Source organism: Mugil cephalus, chromosome 2, assembly GCF_022458985.1.
Source record: "Mugil cephalus isolate CIBA_MC_2020 chromosome 2, CIBA_Mcephalus_1.1, whole genome shotgun sequence".
Taxonomy (NCBI): domain Eukaryota; kingdom Metazoa; phylum Chordata; class Actinopteri; order Mugiliformes; family Mugilidae; genus Mugil; species Mugil cephalus.
In genome coordinates, this window is record NC_061771.1 from 22,470,809 (window position 1) to 22,491,496 (window position 20,688).

A 20,688-nucleotide genomic window follows, 5' to 3' on the forward strand; every position below is an offset into this window, starting at 1 on the left:
AATTGTTACTCTCACAATCCTAGTTTTCGTGCGCAACCTCAGTGAATTCATGGCTTCTGCTTCAGCTTTTCGGTTATTGACGGTATTTGGTCTGGTCTGTGTGTGTGTGTGTGTGTGTGTGTGTGTGTGTGTTTACAGAAGTGCATCTATTGTCGTAAACGCTCCACGGGGAAGCGGCAGGCAGGGGCTTGTATCCAGTGCTCATGTGGCCGGTGTCCCACCTCCTTTCATGTGTCCTGTGCCCATGCCGCCGGTGTAATCATGGAGCCGGACGATTGGCCGTATGTCGTGTCAATCACCTGCCATAGACACCAGTCACGGAGCTCGTCCGCTGTAAGTCGTAGGACAGGTGCTAACGTGAGCTGATAAGAACCTCAATGTGCTGGCATTTTATTATTAACCCTGCATGGACAAATGGCTTCATTGCAAACTGGTGATTTGTGGCAATAACTGCAGTCAGATTTGACAGATCTTAAAAACGTTGGCGGCGGCTGAATTTATAATCTGTATTTAATTTGGAGTCGACGCTAACTGCTAAGAAAGACAGAAAAATTTAAATAATGGACTTCTTATGGAAAGTAAGTGTGTCCAGTGTTAAGGAGTTAACCCTTTAAAACTCAACAGATACGAGGTATTTGAATTAAAACTTCAAAGTGTAGCTGAACACTGGGATTTTGTGTGGAAGGCCTTCGTGACAACTCAAGGGAAGAACTAACTCTGTTTATACTAAGAAATTCCACCAAACAACTCTCTCCTCCTGCTAGTGATGTGGGGATCGATGCTTCAGATACCAGGTCTTTATACTCTAAGGTCGATTCTCAAATCAAAATATCGATACTTTGGATACCTCAGTCATTTGAGGTGATGTGGGAACAGAGTGGAACATGATCTAATCCACAGAATATGAGGCATTTATGATGAGCAGGACACAATGTCAGAATTAGATGCAAGTTTTCATTTTATAGTAGTTTTTAATAGTAATAATTTATTTTAACGATATTATTATTTTACTTATTTTATTTTTTTTGTGTGTTTGAAAACTTTTCTGTTCCCTTTTTCTGTTGTATACAGTAAATGAAACGACTACCTCAATATACTTCCAAGTTTATAATAAAAAATAATAATTTGATCTGATGTCTTGTATTCTTTATGAAAGGTTTACCAGACACATTAGGGTGTATTTACACAAAGTATCGGATCAGTATCACAGATACCAGTCTGAGTTGGGTCTCCTTGGTCCTGCGTCGCTCCCCAACCTGCGGCCGACAGCAGCGGTGCGTCATCATTACCGTAACGGCAGCTTTTTATTTTTTTCCAGAATCCGCAACCTCCCAGTGTTCAGCCACTCTTTGAATTTTGTCCATCGCTGAGTTCAGTTTCTTTTTTTTATGCGGATGTTTAGGTCTTAAAGGGTTAAACATAAGCTATGATAAATTTGTCTTTCTTACCAAATGAACCATCATTTCAGTTGATTTTGCCGTCGGCAAAGGTTTCTGGAGCACTTCACGTAGACAAATCCCTCATCAAATGAAAGTGGTTCAAAATAACTGGAGACTGGATGAATTTGTGTCGATGCCGTAAATGTCAAGGGATGTAATTTCACAGGAAGCAAGTTCTTGGCAGCGGCGCTGAAGAAAAGTGGTCAGGCTCTCGTTTGAGCTAACGCCGCAGTCAAGAAAAAAAAAAAAAAAAATAATAATAAATGAATTGTATTAGAAATTCTGAGGTTTACCTTCGTTCTCCTAAACTCAAAGATAACAACCATCCTTTCTTCACAAACTAAATTTAGACTCTGGTTTGGTGCTACGGGCTACAGTGGGTTGCACAGAACTGCAGTGGTTAGTTAGCGCTTGAATAAAAATAACCATATGGAAGTAATCTATTGGAAACAGGTTTCGCCTGATCCCTTAAATCCCAAACACATTTCCTCAGTTAACCTCCAGCTCCCTTCGGTTGGTCCTTCTAAGGATTATTCTGAGTAATGGGAACTGTGTTCCTGGAAAGACGTGTTAATAATCCTTCAAAAATACTAGATTTCTGTTCAGTCCTCTTGTATAAAGGTGCGCTGCATTTATTATCATACTATTTCCTTCAGTTTTATCTATTTTTTTTTTGAGTATCAGACCCGTTATAGTTCAAATAAAAGTAACACCGCTGCAGCCACTACTTCCTCTGTGACAACGTTTCACTCACCGCTGTGACGTCGGGGATTCGTCTAATCGCTGCTCTCCGTCTGTACTAGAAGCAGCGAGCGTGCCAGGGCGCCATCTCGCTGGGCCAGACCGTGATCTCCAAACACAAGAACCTGCGCTACTACAGCTCGAAAGTCACCCAGATCACCTCCCAGACGTTCTACGAGGTCATGTTCGACGACGGCTCCTTCTCCAACGACACCTACCCGGAGGATATAGTGGTGAGGACGCGTTTAACGAGACGCCTCAGAATAGAAATGTGAACTCTCTCATTAGAAGGCACTTTTATTTTTTCCAGAGAAAGTCATGTTGTTGTCATACTCGATACTTGTTATCAGAGTCTGGTAACACGCCCACATGGGACGTGTTGCAACCAATACAGAGAAAAAAAAGAAAACACCTCTAGATAGTAATTATAGCCAATCAGATTCATTGTCCAGTAAACAACTCCAGCTCCACAGCGCTCAGCACTATGACTGCGTTGCTGTTAAACTTCTGTCCATCACTGCATAAAGCCTTTACAAACCACCTAATTGGCCCAGCAGTCATAATCAGTTTCTAACAGAGCGACTCCAGACCAATTTTCCCTCTGAAAGATTTTTGCAGGTGGGTGAAGTCAGGCTGCTTTCAAGGCTGTACTGATTATGATCCTCTTTGCAATTATTATGAAACAAAATGGATTTTCTGAAATGAAAAGAACAAAAAAAAAAAAAAAAAACACAATCAGTGGCCTGCTGAGTTGTCATGGCGACTGACGAGACGTTCTTGATGAACTGTAATCACACTTAACGTTTTACTATATTAAAGAGGACATTCAGTCTGTAGCTTCAGCCTTAATTGAACCCTTTTTTTTAACCGTGCAGCAGATTTACAGGCTCGTCAAGACCTGTAAGCTGTAGGATGAATTTAAAAGACTTATGTATCTGTGTAAGGCTCCCATAAAGGGTGTATTAACAATATACACAACATATTGAAAACTGTGGTATGAAACTGTTCATGGTAGAATTGTCAAATTCAAAGTCTTTTGTGGAAAGCACACAAAGTAAAGCACTTTTCTCTTTCCTGGTCACTAGTAGACTAGTGTAAGGCTCCGGTTGCCTTGGCCAAACTCTTTTTGCAGTCTCTGCTCTCTCTATTTGTTAAGAGAATATATCCTACATTACAAGTATAAGCATGGTGAATATAGAGTTTGATTTCCTTGTAGTAAACGTTTGGCTCAAAGTTAACATTTGTTCAACTTTGCTATTGGACCGTTTTTACCAACACCCTGAATTTTGTTAAAACTCTATGGTCTCCGGTCGCCACATTGCTTTTGAGGCTGTTAAATGTTCTGCGAGAACAAAATAACGTTGTTAGTTCTGTGACTGGCCTGTAATTGGAAGTGGGCACGGTTAGCGTAAATGCTAGCAGCCAGTTCCCAGAAGCTGATACTCGCAGTGTGACCGCTAATCTCTCCTGGGTAGATATCAGCATGCTGAATGAACGGTGTGATGTGACAGACATTGCCATGAAAACAACTGGTCTACATCCCAAAATAATAAAAAGAGTGCTTCTCGTCAGCCACCCTGCATCTCCCATAATGCTTAGCACGTGTGGCCCTATGGGGACTTCCTGTGAGGACTTCCCCGGAGATTGGTGCTCTTGAGCTTATTGTGAGGTATAAGTGATTTGGCCAGAACAAACTTTTTTTCTTGTTCTCGCAGTCCTATGAACATGCTAACAAGCTTTAGTCTCGTCACATGTGTAGCCGCCTTAAGGGAAAATGGGCAGTAACTGTCACAAATTAATGGATAACACAGAAACCTGAACTCTCAAACATTCAGTCAGTACGTTTACATGCACATGATAAAAAAATTGCTTTAATCTGACTTTAACTGGACAACTTAAGTGCATGTAAACACGTTACTCCGACTAATATTGAAGTTATCCCACTAAGACACCCAGATAATGTAATTGGAAATCGATTTTCCCTGGCGTGTATACGACTTAATTGGAGTTAAACTGTGTGCACATGCTCCACAACCGCTGCGCTGGTGTATGACCAGAACATCCAAGAAAGCTAGTAGCAGAAGAAGAAGGTAAACGGAGCCGGCAGAAGAACCACCTAAAGAATAGCCCCATCTTATCTGCACCAGAAGCAGTGCACACGATACGTACAAGATTAAAAAAGCTCAACCATTGTCCATCTGGTTGTTGTTTGAAATGCCCATCTCCTGCATTAGACAGTTGTTTATTATGTGACGTAATAGGTCAACCAGAAAAGGGGCCGTATTAACCCACTGACAAGACACATATCGCCACCTAGTGTGGAGGAGGAGGACATGTTCCCATCAGTTATTGGATTTTCTCTGTTGCATCTAAACTGGGACAAGGACCACATTCAGAAACTCAAATTTTGATCCATTATCTGGAGGGTAAACCTGTCAAAGTATTTTCTTTTTTTTCCCTTTAAGACGTATTGACGCTTAGGTGCTCTCATACGCTAATATTTATTCCCTTTTCATTTCCAGAGCAGAGATTGTGTGAACCTTGGTCCTCCTGAAGTGGGGGAAGCCGTTCAAGTCAAATGGCCTGATGGGCTTTTCTATGGGGCCAAGTACCTGGGATCCAGCGTCTCCTACATGTACCAGGTACACACAAACACCTGACACTCACAAAAGTAAGCGTCACATTGATGTGTTGGAGAGAGACTGAGAAATGGCCAAGCTTGGCAGATTTAATCTTTCTTGCCCAGGAACGTTGAATAAACTTGAGCGCGATTGTAGGTCAAAGCCAGAGAGCATTAAACCGGATGAACTCCCTCAACATGAGTCATCGTGACTCTCTTGACGTTTTCGAGGTCCCCTGGTTTATGTATCGAGGGGTGGGGAGATAAGAAAAAAAAAAAAAAAAAGCAGACACTTGAGAAAAAGATTGAAGGTGGTGCTGAAATTGTGGTGACTAAGGAGGAGATTAAAGATGATGGGAGGATAGAGAGACAGATGTATGGGAAGCAAGAGCTGTTGAGGGCGATAGAAAGTAGGTGAGTGGAGAGGAAAGAGATGGACATAGCGAGAAGAGGAGGATGAGAAGGAGGTGACAATCTGCATTATTCAAACTCACTGAAATATTAACTGAGCTAAGAGTCATGCAGCTCCCACTTAAAGCTTTATTTAGTTGAGCTGGGCGTCAACCATTAGCTATGCACAGATGCATCTGTGACGCACACACCCCGTTTAAGATGGGTCAGATTATAAAAAAAAAAAGCTGAACAAGAACTTTCCATTGTCAAGGTGCGTTCAGATATGAAATGGCTTCGGTCTGTGTTTTATTTCCACATCCAAAGGGTGAATTTCTTAAGCAGAAACATGTTTTTTTTTTCGAGAGCAGAAGCGACATGACGATGGCCCTGGCATTTTTATAGTCAGAGCTGTTGATGTTTATTATGTTTCAACAACCAAAAAAATATATTCAAAATGTTATCTAAGTCTCTTTTGGCTTGATATCTCAGGTGGAGTTTGAAGACGGGTCTCAGGTCCTGGCAAAGAGGGAAGACGTCTATACTTTGGACGAAGACCTGCCCAAAAAGGTGAAGCGTAGACTTGTAAGTATTAGACTTACTGGATGACACAAACTTAGAATCCTAAAACTTGGATCAGACTGCAGGCAGTTCAGATTCGACAATGGAGCTTCGCATAGTTTGGTCACAGTTGGTTCATCCAGCTTTGTCTCTACGAAATACGAAAGCCACCTGAAGCACCAGCAGAGAGCATATCTGGCACCTGTCCACTGAATATTGTTCAGGATGTCCATTATTAGTCTTCTTCTCTGGCATCATCTAAAAGGACAATACTGTGACCAGAGATTCTAAATTAACAGTTTACTGAATGAAAACAGATCTCACGTATGAACTTACACTATCGTTCATAAGTTTTAGAACAACACATAGTATCCTCTGGTATAGTTGGTCAGGGTTTGATCCTACAGCAGGATAATGACCAGAAACTTTAGTCCAAGTTATAAAAGAACTACCTCAGGATAAAAACAAGATGGAAAAGCTTGAAAACTTGGAGTGGACCACTGGCCCAGTCTCTAGACTTTAACCCCACAGAGCTGGTTTGTGATGAACTGGTCAGAAGAGTGACAGCATACACCCTACAAATGTCACACATTTCTGGGAACTTCTGCAACAAAATCGGGAAGAACTCTCTTGATGAGTTGAAAGGTTAGAATATATTTTGCGTTATATATTGAATCCATGATTTTTTTTCCCCCTTTTTTTTTTTTAACTTCAGTTGATTATTTGGTCTGTGCTTTCATTTCACAGTCACAAAGACGAGACATTAAACTGCATACATTACAATAAAAAAAGAAAGAAAGAGATATTGGAGTAACTTTTGACCGGTAGGCTACAGGCTGCAGAAAGATCTGAACTAGAACAACATTTGACACAAACTGTAGTGTCTCTATGGAGCCACATTATGTTCTTTTCTCTCCCCTTTGACAACACTAAATCTATTATGCTGAAGAACACAAACAAGATGGACCTGTGTTGTCAGCGGTGCTGCCCACATCAGTTCCGCCGTTGTTAATCTTTTCAGACGCGTTAGAACCAATCATTGTTTAGTGACCGCAATGTTCCTGTCCTCTTCTAAAAACTATAACACATGTTCACACCACCACCCCTCTCAATCCAAATGAAGATTCCCCTCCGGTTGGGCCAGCGAGGTGGTTAAATGAGGCATCTTTACTCTGATTAGGCTGTCGCTCTGATTATCTGCCGAAAGACTGGTGGCCAAAAAGACACTCTGAGATCAGATTTGAGCAATGAGAGCATCCAGATTGTGACTCATCTGTAAAAATTTCATTGGAATCAAACCACCTCCGAATGTGGGTTTGAATCAAACTTGTAAAAATTGCATTCATGTGGGTTTTTTATGTCGTCAAGAGATTCTGAGTTTACATGGACGCCAAAAAAGCCAATCTGATATGTGCACTTACCCCCCCCACCCCCCCACAAAAAGAAAATCTGAATCAGAATAACATTTTTTGACATGTGCTAATTGTAGTGTCACTATAAAACAACATTTTGTTTTGTTTTTATGCCCCCATAACCATAACTTGTGTTCTTCAACAGAACAGATTCTGTCTTGTCAAACGAGACGGACCCACGTAGTCGGCGGTGCTGCCAACATCAATTACAGCGTTGCTGATCCTTTCAAACGTGTTTGAGCCACTCATTGTTTTGTGACCGCAATGTTCCTGTCCGCCCTAAAAACTCCTGTCATTAATAAATGTTCACACCGCCCCTCTCAATCCAACCGATTGGGCCAGTGAGGTGGTTAAATGAGGCGTCTTTATTCTGATTAGGCCGTCACTCTGATTATAAGCTGAAGACTGGTGTCCAAAGAGACACAATCTGGATGCTCTGGTTGTGACTCCTCTGCAAAAAAATCCATTGGAATCGCATTTCAAACCACCTTCAAATGTGGGTTTGGATCGAACTTGCAAAAATTTGCATTTCATGTGGCTTTTTTTTTTTTTTTTTGCTGTCAAGACTTTGTGAAATCGATCTTGATAGTATCTGGATATGCCATAAAAATGGACTTGGCCCGGCAGTCGCCGGCATAGGTCAAGTTTAACAGTTTAATAGCGTAAGAAAAATTCTCTCGAACTGCTTGAACATTTTCTCACTGTGTTTTTTTTTTTTTTTTTGTCATGTTTTGTTTTCTAGTCAACGGCCTCAAGCATGCGTTTCCAGGACGCCTTCTTCACCACGCAGGGGGAGAGGAAACGACAGAGAACACCAAATTCACGCTTCCAGAAAGACTATGTGGCCCTGCCAGGCCTCCGTACAACTGCCAAAAGCACATGGGAGCAGCGCAGCCACAAAGGGAAATGAAGTCATGGAGAATGCTCAATGACAAATGAATGCACTGAGTTAACAGTGGATGTAGAGGGGAGGTTGTTTGTGCTAGTTTGAGTATGTGTGAGTATGCTTGTGTGTGTGTGTGTGTGTACACGTGTCTGGGATCTACTTCCATCTTTACGACTTATTGCCCGCACAACATCCCCTTCTGGACACTTGAGAGGAAACGACGGACGGGGAAAAGGGGTGATTCGGTTGTGGTGGACTTGACGTGTGCTTGTGCCCTGTACGAGAGGATTTTCTGATTGGACAGTCGAACTAGGATAGGTTAACGGAGTGCTTTGCTGCCTCAGTTGCCTCGTGCTTTCACATCCGTCAGGGAAAACAAACGTGACTTAACAATTGTCACAGCACCCTTTTTTGAAATAAACATTTTTTTTTTTCTTTGTACATAAAAAAAAATTCAAAAAGTGAGATTTTTCTAAATAGCCTGCCTATGGTAGCCTTTTGGGAGTCCGATATTTCCAATTTGAATTTTGAATGTTTATGTACTTTGCTTGTAGTATTTTCCTCATGTCTTTCTCCTCCGCATGTTCAACATCGTCTCCTATCTGCTTCTGCCGGGCCAAGTTCAACGACACTACAGTGGCTTCCTCTCTGCACGTTCATTCTTAAATCCTGTAATTTGACACGATTAAAAAGCAGTAAAGAAAAAGTGACCAAATGGTGAATAATTATTCTGTGTAAAGTTTCAGACGGGAAGCCACACCTTTGTGTTGGATTTGTGGCCTGTTAATGTGAAACGCTACTGTTGCTCTGTTGAATGAAACACATTGTTGAAATTATTTAAAATTTGTATTTATTTTTGGCTTGCTATAGTTAAACTATTGCTAACTGCTGTAAGGACAATAATAAAAAATTACATATTTGTTTTTTTTTTTTGTTTTTTAAATTAATGGTCTCTTATTTTAAGTCGGATCAAGTTGGATTAAAAAAAAGAAAAAGAAATGGTTATGTCCAGGAGCTTTGGAAAGGTTTGTGTGGCTTTTTGATACATGAGTGAACATACACTGATCAGTCACAAGATTAAAACCACTGACAGGAGACGTCAACTTGACCGTGTTGTGATAATTAAATGTTCATGTACCACTCACCTACAGCAGACCAGACCTGACCAGACCAGACCAGACCAGGCACCCTCACCCCAGCTATGACACTCCTTGATGGCAGCAGCCATCCAGACACAGACACAAAAACAGTTTAGGAACAACGTCCAAAAAAAAAAAAAAAACATGGCCTGGCCTCCAAATTCACTAGATCCCAAACTGATTAAGTATCTATGGGATTATGAATCATAGCACAAGGGAGACCTACACAATAGTCGACAGGTAGTCATAATGTTATGACTGATTGGTGCGTTTGCGTTTATACTGTAGCTATGCACTCTTTAAATAATTGTCTTTATGGACTACAGACTACTGCGTTATCAAGACAGACTATCGGTTATTTCAAAATACACTCACCAGCCACTTTAGTAGGTACTCCTTGCTAGTAAATGGTTGGACCCCCTTTTGCCTTCAGAACTGCCTTAATTCTCAACAAGGTGTTGGAAACATTCGTCAGAGATTTTGGTCCATATTGACATGACAGTATCACACAGTTGCTGCAGATTTTTCGGCTGCACATCTATGATTTGAATCTCCCGTTCCACCACATCCCAGAGGTTCCTCTATTGGATTGAGATCTGGTGACTGTGGAGGCCATTGGAGTACAGTGAACTCATCAACGTGTTGTGCGTTCAGAGATGGTATTCTGCATTCTTTGGTTGTAACCAGTGCTTATTTGAGTTACTGTTGCCTTTTTATCATCTCCAACCAGTCTGCCCATTCTCCTCTGACCTCTCACATCAACAAGGCATTTTCACCCACACAACTGCTGCTCACTGGACATTTTCTCTTTTTCGGACCATTCTCTGTAAACCCTAGAGATGGTTGTGAGTGAAAATCCAGACCAGCCCGTCTGGCACCAAGAACCATACCACGTTCAAAGTCACTTAAATCCCCTTTCTTCTCGATTCTGATGCTCGGTTTGAACTTCAGCAAGTTGTCTTGATCACCTCTGAACACCATGTGATTGGCTGATTAGCTATTTGTGTTAACAAGCCACAAGAGTGTAGCTGATGTGTCTCATCTATGCTGAGTAAGAAGCTTACACAGCTGTCAGTCCAGAGATGTAAAAAACACCTACGTAAAATTAAATTTAAATGGCACCAATTAGATGAGCCGCCTCAAGTTCAGCCGTGTTCCCAGCAGATCTCCAACAGACAGGAAGTGAAATCCAGGCAGTATCTTAAGTGGCCGTGGCAAGGCCTCAAAAAGCTTTGTACTCCCATGGAAACCACATCACATTCCGCTTCAACCCAGCTCTTTGTGATATTGAAGCCAAAGCAAGAAGACAAGCCATCTTTGATCAAAAAGCCTCAAAAAAAAAAAAAAAAAGGGAGAGGCAAACTTCCTTTCAACATCATTCCTGTGTGTGGCCACAATGCCCAGTCATGCTGCCCTGGCTTTTTGTCGGGTTCTGTCTGTCTTATCTGAAACCTTTGACAAAGACATTCCCAAACTGCTTCGTTAAATGGTGTTAAATAGGGTACTCAGTGTCAATATGTGGGCAACCTTGTTTCACAGCGCTCTGTCAGAAGTGGAACACTTTGATCCACCACAGTAGAAACCTTTACTGCATCATTTAGAGCTGGAGTTTAAGTTTAGTGGCCACACACAACGCAATTTGATCTCAAGTGGACCAAAATAAAAGCATAATAACCTATAAACAGCAATAACTTAAAGTGCAAAGAAGTACACTGTGATATTTTTAAAACTTAGTTACCCAACATTTTATGAAGAATCTGAATTTTTTTTCAGAAAAAGTGCAGTCTCTGTGCATCTGAAGTTTAGATTCATTGTTGCGTTATGTCTGCAACTCTTACTATAACTGTGCATCTGGAATAGCAGCTACTTTTATTTAAAAATTCTATGTAATTTTTGCACTTTCGCTAGATTACACTCTCTGACGCAGTGATTCCCAACCTTTATTCCCTGGAGCCGCCCTTTCTTCTATCTAGAAAACCTGTGGATCATATTCTAACCCTAAATTGCAAAATTTACATCCTATTTAATATCAGTTATTATTTATTTTTTATTTTTTTTACTTTTATTTTTACTTTACTTAGGCCCTTTGTGTGTGCAGCAGCTTTTTATTATTATTATTATTTTAGAAACAGTAATTTCTGAGTTTGATGACTCAGAGCTCATTTTTTCCCAAGTTGTCTTGAATGCAGCATCAGCTGATGCTGGATCTCAACTATTCATGGCAACTGTACGGGGTGAATTTCTTTTTAACTCATTCGTTTATTTTTTTATTAATATTTAAAATTCTGCATAATTAAGGGCGTTCCCGCTTTGAGTGACAGGTGATGTATGGGTGCTGCCAGAGGCCGCTAGCTGCTAGCCTTGGCCTTTCTGCTAGTCCTCACCTGAGCTAATGACAACCAGTTGAGTTTGAGGGTTTGGTCCAAAATTGATAGACAGGTTTCAACAGGTTTACACATTCAGTATCTGTGTGTGGGCGGAGTAAAGCTCATCCAACATGGCGACCGCAGGCCCCGCCCACTTCGGGCTTCATTATCGAGATTCAGAATCCAACGGGTGACGTCACAATGGGTTTGTCCATAGTATATGCAGTCCATAGTATATATAGTCCATACTACATTCAATGCTCCAACCTGACAATATCTCTCATCACAATTTTTAATCGTGATCCCAGAGATCCTGCATGGTGCCGGAATACGGAATAAACCCTGCATTGTACATGTAGGGACACACATGCAATACTGATTCAAAACTGGTGACTTGTGAAGATCAGACAAGTTTGGACCCCAGGTTGGGAAGCACTGCTCTAGTGGGCTGGCGTTCATTTAATTTGTACTCAAATAACCTGCAATTTAAGTAAGCAAAAAAAAAAAAAAAACAAACAAACAAAAAAAAAACATATACCTGTCCTGTATACGTGCTATACGTGTGTTAAGACCAGAAGTAAAAGACCATGGTCAAATAATGGAATTAATCAGGGCGACACTTCAGAAGATTGGAATCATGTTGCTTCCTTCTCCAATAGGTCAAGATGTCTGCTGTGAGAATTGTCTGCTAAGAAGTGTATGGTTAAAGGATCAAGTCTCTAGAGCATCTTAAAGCCCAGACAAATGCGCTGATAAAACAGCTCACGGCAAAATGAGCAACTAAGCATCATATGTGCAGCTGAAAGTAGACGGTTGTCAAATACTTCAGCTTAAAAAAGAAGGACTCTCCTTCTCTACGGCCTGGTCAGACATGACTGAGCATCAGTTCTCCACTAACTGACTGAATCTGTTCCCTAATATGGATTTAACAAGATTAAAAAAAAACCTCTCATTACACATCCAAACATGAGGATGATGAAAATGGCTGGATAGGAAAAAAAAAGTTAATGTCGCTATTCCTAGCGAGAACTATTTAGAGAATGACCAGAGGGTGGCATCATGATGTGATTAGGCTGGTTATATGTGCAATATGTGGATGCCTCAGGCCCAGATTTACATTGTTATATTATTATCACTGTGTTTTATGGAATACAAACTGCAAATATAATTCTGTCTCTCTTCACACGTGTGATAAACATACAATCTATGAAACAATAATGTAACCATGATCAACTGAAACTGCACTTTTACATCAGGTAACACACCACAAAGAGACTCATTTAAAAATCAAATTGTGATCATCCCTCAGGCCAAACTAATTTCAGATCTGATCAGCAGCTGTGTTTCCATGAGGTTTTTGCAAAATAAAAGTGTAATTTCTGAAATTTTGATAAAGTACAATTGTGCTTTGTACATGTTTGCATTGAAAGGTGTTTTGCGAATGAGCGGTAACTCTCCTAAAGTCTCATCTCGCGATATCCCATAATTCTCGTATATTCTCGTCACGCGACACTTCACTTTGAGAAAGATCGACTTCAAATGAACTGGTCACATGACCCCCTGCGTCATCTCCAATGACGCTGGTGATGGGGAATTGTGAAAAAATGTGTTTCCAATGCACTTTTATATCGATACATCTGAAAAACCATCTTATGAGAGCGCAGAAGTGTTTTAACGATATCTGAGAGGTTTTTCAAAATGTAGATGTTTTCATTAGCAGTTTTTTAACTGCAATATTTGGGTTTTGTACAATTCTAGGAGAAATATAAACACAGAAAGTGAGGATTTGCTGCATGTGAGCCGGCTCACAGAGGCTCCACCCACTCGTGTTGAAGCATCTCCAGTCAGATGGTAGAAAGGTCTTCTGTTGGTGTATTTCTGTTACATGACATGACCTGTCAGATAATTTGTTCTGCCGCCAATAGACCCCTTCACAGTTTGTAAACAGTGTGACGTTTTTTGAGGGGCGGGACTTAGCTGGAGGCAAAACATCTCAAACACTATAGCTTGTAAATGACGGTTAACATATTTCAACAGATTGTTTTGGCACGAATGGACAAGTATATTTTAGAGAATATAGTAATACACTCACTCCCTGAGACCAAGAGTGTTATTTTAAAAGGTCGACTCTGACTGATATGGACTATATTCACTGATCCCTACACTCTCGATTGACACTTGATTTGACACTAACACAGAGGTGACGAAGTCTGGTCTGTCTTTATTAAATGAAGTTTCTCCAACAAAGATATTACAGGAAGTAAGTGGAACCACTGTGGAGGGCAATGTAGTAAATGCAACTTCTGCTTGGACACCCCAGGAACACACAACTAATGTTGCATTAGCTAGCAGTTAGCATTAGCTTGTATCAAGAATCTTCCGACTAATGATTAACTTTACGTTATTTCAGTCACAATTTAGTCTAACCCCTGACGTTATCCAGGCTGAAAATGATGATGTTTTACATATTAACCTGAGCTGACATGAGATGTGCGCTGCACAACAAGTTATTTAACCCCAACTGATGCAATGAGTAGCTTCTCATTTCTGAAGAACCACGTGGAAAGACACATCCCGTGGTCTTGTGTTTGAGAAGGGTCAAATCATTGGCATGCATCAGGCAGAGAAAACATCTAAGGAGATTGAATCAGAAACTACTAAAATTGGATTAGGAATGATTAAAAACCGTAATGTAATGTCCAGCAGCAGGTTATCATGTGTGGTTCCTTTTCCCGCTCAAATTTTTGACTCAACTAACATGGTTTTCCCTCTTCGGTGGCATCGTTAATCTTGCTACAAATGCACCTTAAGTTTCTCTTTGTATATAGCTCATGTTTTTTTTCCCCTCTCAACTAATTTTACTGAACGCCAGCTGCCATGCTGGCATGGTGCGGAAATTGCCTCGAAGATTTGACGTATTTTAGACAGAACCTGCGAGATTTGAGCCCATTGCCTCCAGCTTGTGCCTGTTAATATAATTTAAATCACCTCTGATAATTTTTCAAAGCATGTTGTGTCTTTCTAGATTGACATGAAACCTCGTTTCCAGTTCACTGAACCGTGATAGGATGAGAAAAAAAAAACACATCAAAAATTAAAGGGATTTTGGTCAGCGGACAAATCTGAAAACCCACAACTCAGCGTCCTTAATGTTCTAAAGAGTTTTACAAGTTTTTGAGTTTGAAGTCAATAAAAAAGATGAAGAATAACTTCCTGTTTTCACATATTAAGATATAGATACATACCGCTCAAGCACAACATTATGACCACCTTCCTAATATTGTGTATTGTGTCATGCTATGGGGTGGGGGTGCCTGGTCTGGTCTAGGTGGGTGGTTACAAACATTTCCCAACAGAACGTCGTATTGTCACATGATGGTCGATGTTATTCACTTCTCCTGTCATTGGTTTTAATGTTGTGGCTGATTGGTGTATATATACAGTATATCATATATAATAGCAAACATACTCACATGGTCATGGTCAACATGAGTTATATAATTTAGGCTGGAAACAAAAACAAACCAGCTTCCACACACTTACATACAAACTCTTCAGCTGCTGTTGTTCCAGTCACATTTCTGCGCAAAAACGACAGATGTTGCAATAATTTCACTTGAGTTTATTCGTAACAAATGAAACTTGTGTCGATAAAGAACAGAAATCCATACAGACCTGTTTTTCTTTATTATTATTATTTTTTTTTTTTCAGTTTTCACGCACTCCGAGAACCGATGTAAGAAAATAAAAAGCACTTGTTGACTCGGAGCAGGAAACAAAACAAAACAACAAAAAAAGAAAAAAAAAAGTTTACATGTACAGACCAATCGGAGGTAACTGATCCAAGTATAACACCATATTTTCATATTTTTTTTTATACAATTTATAAACTCCAGTTTTATCCATCTACATGATACATTGGGAGGGGAGGGGGGGATTAAAATAGAACACTTTTTTTTTGTGAAACTTCTCTTTTGTGGTACGACAAATCCACAATGTGATGTATTGCACGTACTGCTGTGCCATAAAACTGTGATTTCAGGTGCGACCTTTTATTATACCACTCTGTATAGCTGATAAGTTCCTATTCACTCTTCACCTTAATCATTTATTTATTTATGCATTTCAGTTACTTTCTGTGTTTTGTGTTATTTACATATACACAACCATGTGAGCATTACAGGGTCCATCTTTACTGAGTTCAAGTAAGACTCCTTTTTGAGGGCGGGGCTTATCGGAGATAGTAGGATACTAGTATTAGTGCATAGTACAAAGAGAGAAAGTGCAAGTCTTCCCATAAACAGGTGCGACCATAGGGGCATCTCAAAAGTGGTACCATGCATACAAAAAAAAAACGACAACAGGGTTATGGTAAGATGGTGGAAAACTGCCAACAATCCCTTATATGGTTAATGGTTAAAAAAAAAAAAAAAAAAAAAAGAATACACTGTGTAGGTTCTGTGTCCTTGGAGACGTAGCACCTGAACTTCTCTCAGCATTTGTTGTTAAGGGAAAACGTACGTAGACGTCAGGATGACGAACGCAGAGGACCGCTTTGACAGATTTTAGGGTTTTCGGGCGGGATCCGTACGATACTGTTTTTCTTCTGCGGTTCAGCTTCGACACAGCTGAGCAGGTGTGGCTGGTCCGAGCCAGCTCACAGTCGTCGCCATAGTCGCTCAGCGTGGCCTAAAATTCGTGGCAGGCAAACTGAAAGCTCGTGTAAGTGTCCCGCGAAGAAAAGACGAAAAATAGCTCGACGTGGAAACTCGAAATGATCGGACCTGACCTTCTAATAACCATTTTTTTTTGTTTGTTTTTTTTTTGCCCGTGGTTGAGTTTCACGTTAGGTAAGATTGTTTTTCTTTTTTCCTTTAATTAAAAAAGATACAACGATGCAGTTTGCTGGGTTTAAAACGATGAGTACAGCCCGCGCGGTCGAAAGCTCGCGGCCGGAAATTAAAACAAACAAACAAACGAACGAACAAAAAAAACAAAAAAACGCACGAATACTGTAACGGAAAACCAAAATCATATATGCAGACATTCGGTACACACGCACACGAGCACACGTACATAAAATACACGAAAAACCCTTTAAAGTAACTTTATCAAAATAGGCGTGTAATATAAGGCACTAGAAATCTAAAATCAAAGTACTTATTAGATGCTGAAGTATGATCACTCGTCGGTCGCCGTGACGCACAGAAGGATGACATCATCTACCGGAGCTGTGATGATAAAAAGATAAAAATATTCCTAAGAGGTCAGAGGGTCGCTGCTCCTCCGTCAGGACTCGTTTAATGGTTTGGCGGGAAAATGTTAGCGAGCGTTAACATCCTTGTGTCTGGAAAACAAACAAATTAACAAAAAAAAAAAAAAAAAAAAACGATGCACCACCACCACCATCATTATCATCATCATCACCATCACCATGGTATTTAACTGCAGTTAGTGACTTGACACAAAAATATATATAATACATCTACTTATTGCACACTGATTCAGACACGGAGAAGAGTCAAAGGTGAGCATTCCAGTGAGAAAATTCTTGCTTCCATCCCGCACACCCGACCGCCGCAGTCCCACCTCCCTTTTCCTCGCTCCCTCCTTCAAAAATCTTCGCTTATTTTGACACATAAATTAGCTCCACTTCCTCCTCTGCTTCCCGTGCACACTCTCTCATACTCTCTCCGCAGCGCATCGGGCCTCCTTCTTTCTTTTCTTATTTCTTCCCCAACGCAGACACAAAACAAGTCGGTGGGATATTTAATATTACTATTGTTGGGACCTTTTCTGGTAGCAGCAGCGTTATTACTGTATCTCAGTGGCCCTCCCTTCCCCCTCCCCACCCGTGGGAATTAAAAAAATAAAAGATAAAATAAAAAAATAACAGCTCTCTGACACTGCAGGCGCGATCGTAATGAGGGTGAGTCCCGTGTGTGCATGCGAACCGTGTGTTACTAAAAAAGAGAGTAGTGGGTGAAGAATACAGGAGAGTGACACTCACTGGTGGCAATTTTTCATAGAACTGTGAACATTTTTCCACACATTTTAGATTTGATTGTACACTTTAAAACCGTATCACAAAAAAAAAACATGGCTACAGCTCATTGGATTACACAGAAACAAAAAATTAAAAATACTTGCTTTTGAATGGTCGCGAACTTGTAGAAACGAAAACAGAACGTGCCGTAAGGAATATTCACTTTTATTTAAAAAAAAAAAAAGAAAATATTTTTTCTCTCTAAAAAACTAAATGAATGATTTACTTTGTGTGGTGTATGCATTTTAAACCTCTCTCAGACTTCCCTTATCTTGAACCGTGAAGCATAAGGTTGAACTGGTGGTGTTTATTACTGTATGGTAGAAATATCTTCTTCTTCATTCATGGGAAACAAAAGTCTGTTTCCAAAATAAAAACCAACACGTCTCTGTGTCATTTCTTTTTCTTTTTTTTCCTTTTTTTTTTTCGGGGATGTGTCTTTTTAATACTGTGTTCTCTGTGTTTTCAGTCTCCTGTTGGCAATTCTCTGGTGCTAAAAAAAGTCCCAGTCCTTTCAGTCCACGAGGCTCCCGGATGATGGATGCGTGGACGCCTTCATGATATATTAAAAAAAAAAAAATCTAAATTTCCTGTGACAGAAAAATACTGTAGCTGGGTCCAGTATTTAGGTTGGTGATGCTACACTGGTGGCGGATGAGGTGAGAGTTCCACATCCGAAACAACGAGAAATAAACAAAAAGAAAAAAAAAATCTGGGTGCTCCCAAAAGCACTGAAACTAATTTAAAAAAACCTATATTTGATCAAGTATTCTGATTGGAACAGTGGTTGAAGTTGCTTCTTCAGACTGACCAATGGGTGTGTTTGGGCTGAGGGTGGAAGGAGACACCCTTGTCAAGCAGGTTGCTATGGCTCAGTTAGATTTGCTGTTTCTGGGTACGGGATAAGCCGATGGTCCCCCATTCACTCTGCATGTAGGTGGCGACAAAAAAAAATCCTCAGACGCGCATCGCAGCCCAGCGCACTTCCCCGGGAAAACTGCACTCGGCCTCGATGTGGCGTGAGAGGCGGCCAGCTCGGTTTATGTTGCATAGTGATCAAAGCTTCCCAGGTACTCCAGGCTGGCCCGGTAGCAGAACTGGTACTGGTCCTGGAGGAGGAGGGAGGAGGAGGAAGAATATGAAGTCAGTAACAGTGAAAGAAAGAAAAAAAACAAGGGAGAAGATGAACGAGTTGAAGCGAGCGTGAGCTGGAAGCCAGACAGAAGGACGACAGAAGGGGAAGCTTACCTCTGTCTGAACTGTGGCAGGTCTCTGGGTGCGCAGCATCTTGACGGTCTGGAAGATGTCCACCACTCCCTCGTACCTCATCCTCTCCAGCACGATACTGAGGGTGATGAACACACCAGTTCTCCCTACTCCAGCGCTGTTGGCGGACAGGTGGAAAGGTAGTTAAAGCTGTGGCCTCGTGTTAACATGTATATAGTATCCACATACTGAAGCCACTGGGCAGCTAGGACATCGGTCATAGATGAAGGGTTCTGGTTGCCTGGGTGCTTATCATTGTACTATACTGTTGTATATTAACCAATACATATGTTGAAACTGAAGCTGGACACACACCGACATGTATCGCACAGGGCTAGCTCTTATTTCTGGCACTGCTTTCTGTTTAAAAAGAAAATTCTGTCGATCCACCTGGGTTTACTGGACGCTCCAAGACAACCGGTTCGGTGGTGGTGCCTGTCGACGGTGTTTCCCTGCATTTGGTCTAAAGTGATTTTAACCCAAACTATTGCACATCCTAAAAAAAAACTTCAAACGCTAGCACAGTTCATTTAAAATCTAAGCTAGTCTACGTGCATGAAGCGGCCATTTGAAACAAACTTTGTTCATTGTTAGTCAAAAGCCAAACTATACAAAAGAGTATTAGGGCCACCAATGAGAAAAAAAATGAGAGGAGGTAGATTTTTTGTTCATCATGTACTTTGAGGGAAAAAAACATCAAAATGTCAAGAAAAAAAGTTGAAAGTTCGAGAAAAAGGTCGAAATACATTGTTATAAAGTAGACCTTCACACAGGCAGTACCGTATGAGTATGGTACCGTCGATACTCTGCAGAAGAGTATTGGGGCTTAATAAATAATTAATATTAAGAATTTAAAATTGTATTGTGATTATTTTTTCAGTTATATTGCTAATATATTATATTGGACTGTTGCATGTTAACAGTGGCCTGGATATTGTCACACACTTTGTTTCCTTGTTCACTGAGGGACGTACGTAAACCCCAAACAGGCTCAGGAGCGTGTCCCTGTCTGCCCATAGAGTCCTGAAGCCGGGCACAGACGCACTCACGTTCGCCATGAGTACAGATGGTGCAGGCGGTTCGTTATTCAACTTTTTTCTTGAAATTTTGACTTTTTTCTCGAAGTGCACGAAAAAAAAAACCTCCTCTCACTTTTTTTTCTCACGGGTGGCTTTAAAACTCTTCCGTACCCCGAAACTATCGTATAAATACATCAATTATCTGGCAACACTGACGTCACAGCGCGTAACCCAGCCACTCTCATTGGCCTCAAATGAGTTACCTTAATGTTGGTTTAAGCTGGTACCTGCTTCACTTTGAGTTCATATTTTTTATTTTCTATCATTGCTACAAATCACTTGTGGCCACATTGCTGCTTGTCTCTTCCTGTTTGTACGTTCCTCTACACATTTGGTCAAAAAGTCACGATTTGGAAGCTGTTTGTGAATTTTCGATTTTGTACTGTGCGCAGTTTTTGTGTCCTTTTGATTGTGTTTGTGTCTATCTTTTTAGCTGCCACATGCAATTTTAAACTGCCACTCGGTGTTTGTTAGGTTTATTCGCCACTTTATTTGGAATTTTCTCACTTTCCCTTTCACAATGAACAATAAACTGTCTGCGATACTGAAGACTCTCACCTGCAGTGCACAGTAATTGGCCCATCCTGGCCAAACTGTTCCTTTGTTTTGTGCACCTGGCCAATAAAATCAATGAATCCTTCCCCCGACTTTGGCACTCCTTGCTCTGGCCAATCAGTGAACTGGAACTGACGAACCGTCCGAGACTGGCCATCCTGAAAGGAAAGAGAAAATGTGTTATTCTT

The 20,688-nt window shown here is 40.8% G+C and overlaps 2 protein-coding genes across 28 annotated transcripts in view; one reads left to right on the forward strand and one right to left on the reverse strand.

Annotated features, from left to right (window-relative positions):
• kdm4c (lysine (K)-specific demethylase 4C) overlaps positions 1-8,996 on the forward strand; it is a 35,365-nt gene extending 26,369 nt beyond the window's left edge. For 3 of the 7 annotated variants that reach the window (XM_047578327.1, XM_047578324.1, XM_047578325.1), the window contains exons 18-22: positions 139-333; positions 2,243-2,413; positions 4,703-4,822; positions 5,683-5,775; positions 7,906-8,996. In XM_047578327.1, the coding sequence (XP_047434283.1) occupies positions 139-333; positions 2,243-2,413; positions 4,703-4,822; positions 5,683-5,775; positions 7,906-8,073 (747 nt within the window). In that variant the 3' untranslated portion in view covers positions 8,074-8,996. The remainder of the gene's footprint in view (positions 1-138; positions 334-2,242; positions 2,414-4,702; positions 4,823-5,682; positions 5,776-7,905) is intronic. The other 4 variants (XM_047578328.1, XM_047578326.1, XM_047578329.1 and 1 more) reach the window with 4 other exon arrangements.
• Positions 8,997-15,161: 6,165 nt separating this feature from the next.
• ptprdb (protein tyrosine phosphatase receptor type Db) overlaps positions 15,162-20,688 on the reverse strand; it is a 162,839-nt gene continuing 157,312 nt past the window's right edge. For all 21 annotated transcript variants that reach the window (XM_047577714.1, XM_047577704.1, XM_047577713.1 and 18 more), the window contains 3 exons: positions 20,504-20,658; positions 18,849-18,984; positions 15,162-18,709 (listed from right to left, as the gene is read on the reverse strand). In XM_047577714.1, coding sequence (XP_047433670.1) covers positions 18,641-18,709; positions 18,849-18,984; positions 20,504-20,658 — 360 coding nt within the window. In that variant the 3' untranslated portion in view covers positions 15,162-18,640. The remainder of the gene's footprint in view (positions 18,710-18,848; positions 18,985-20,503; positions 20,659-20,688) is intronic.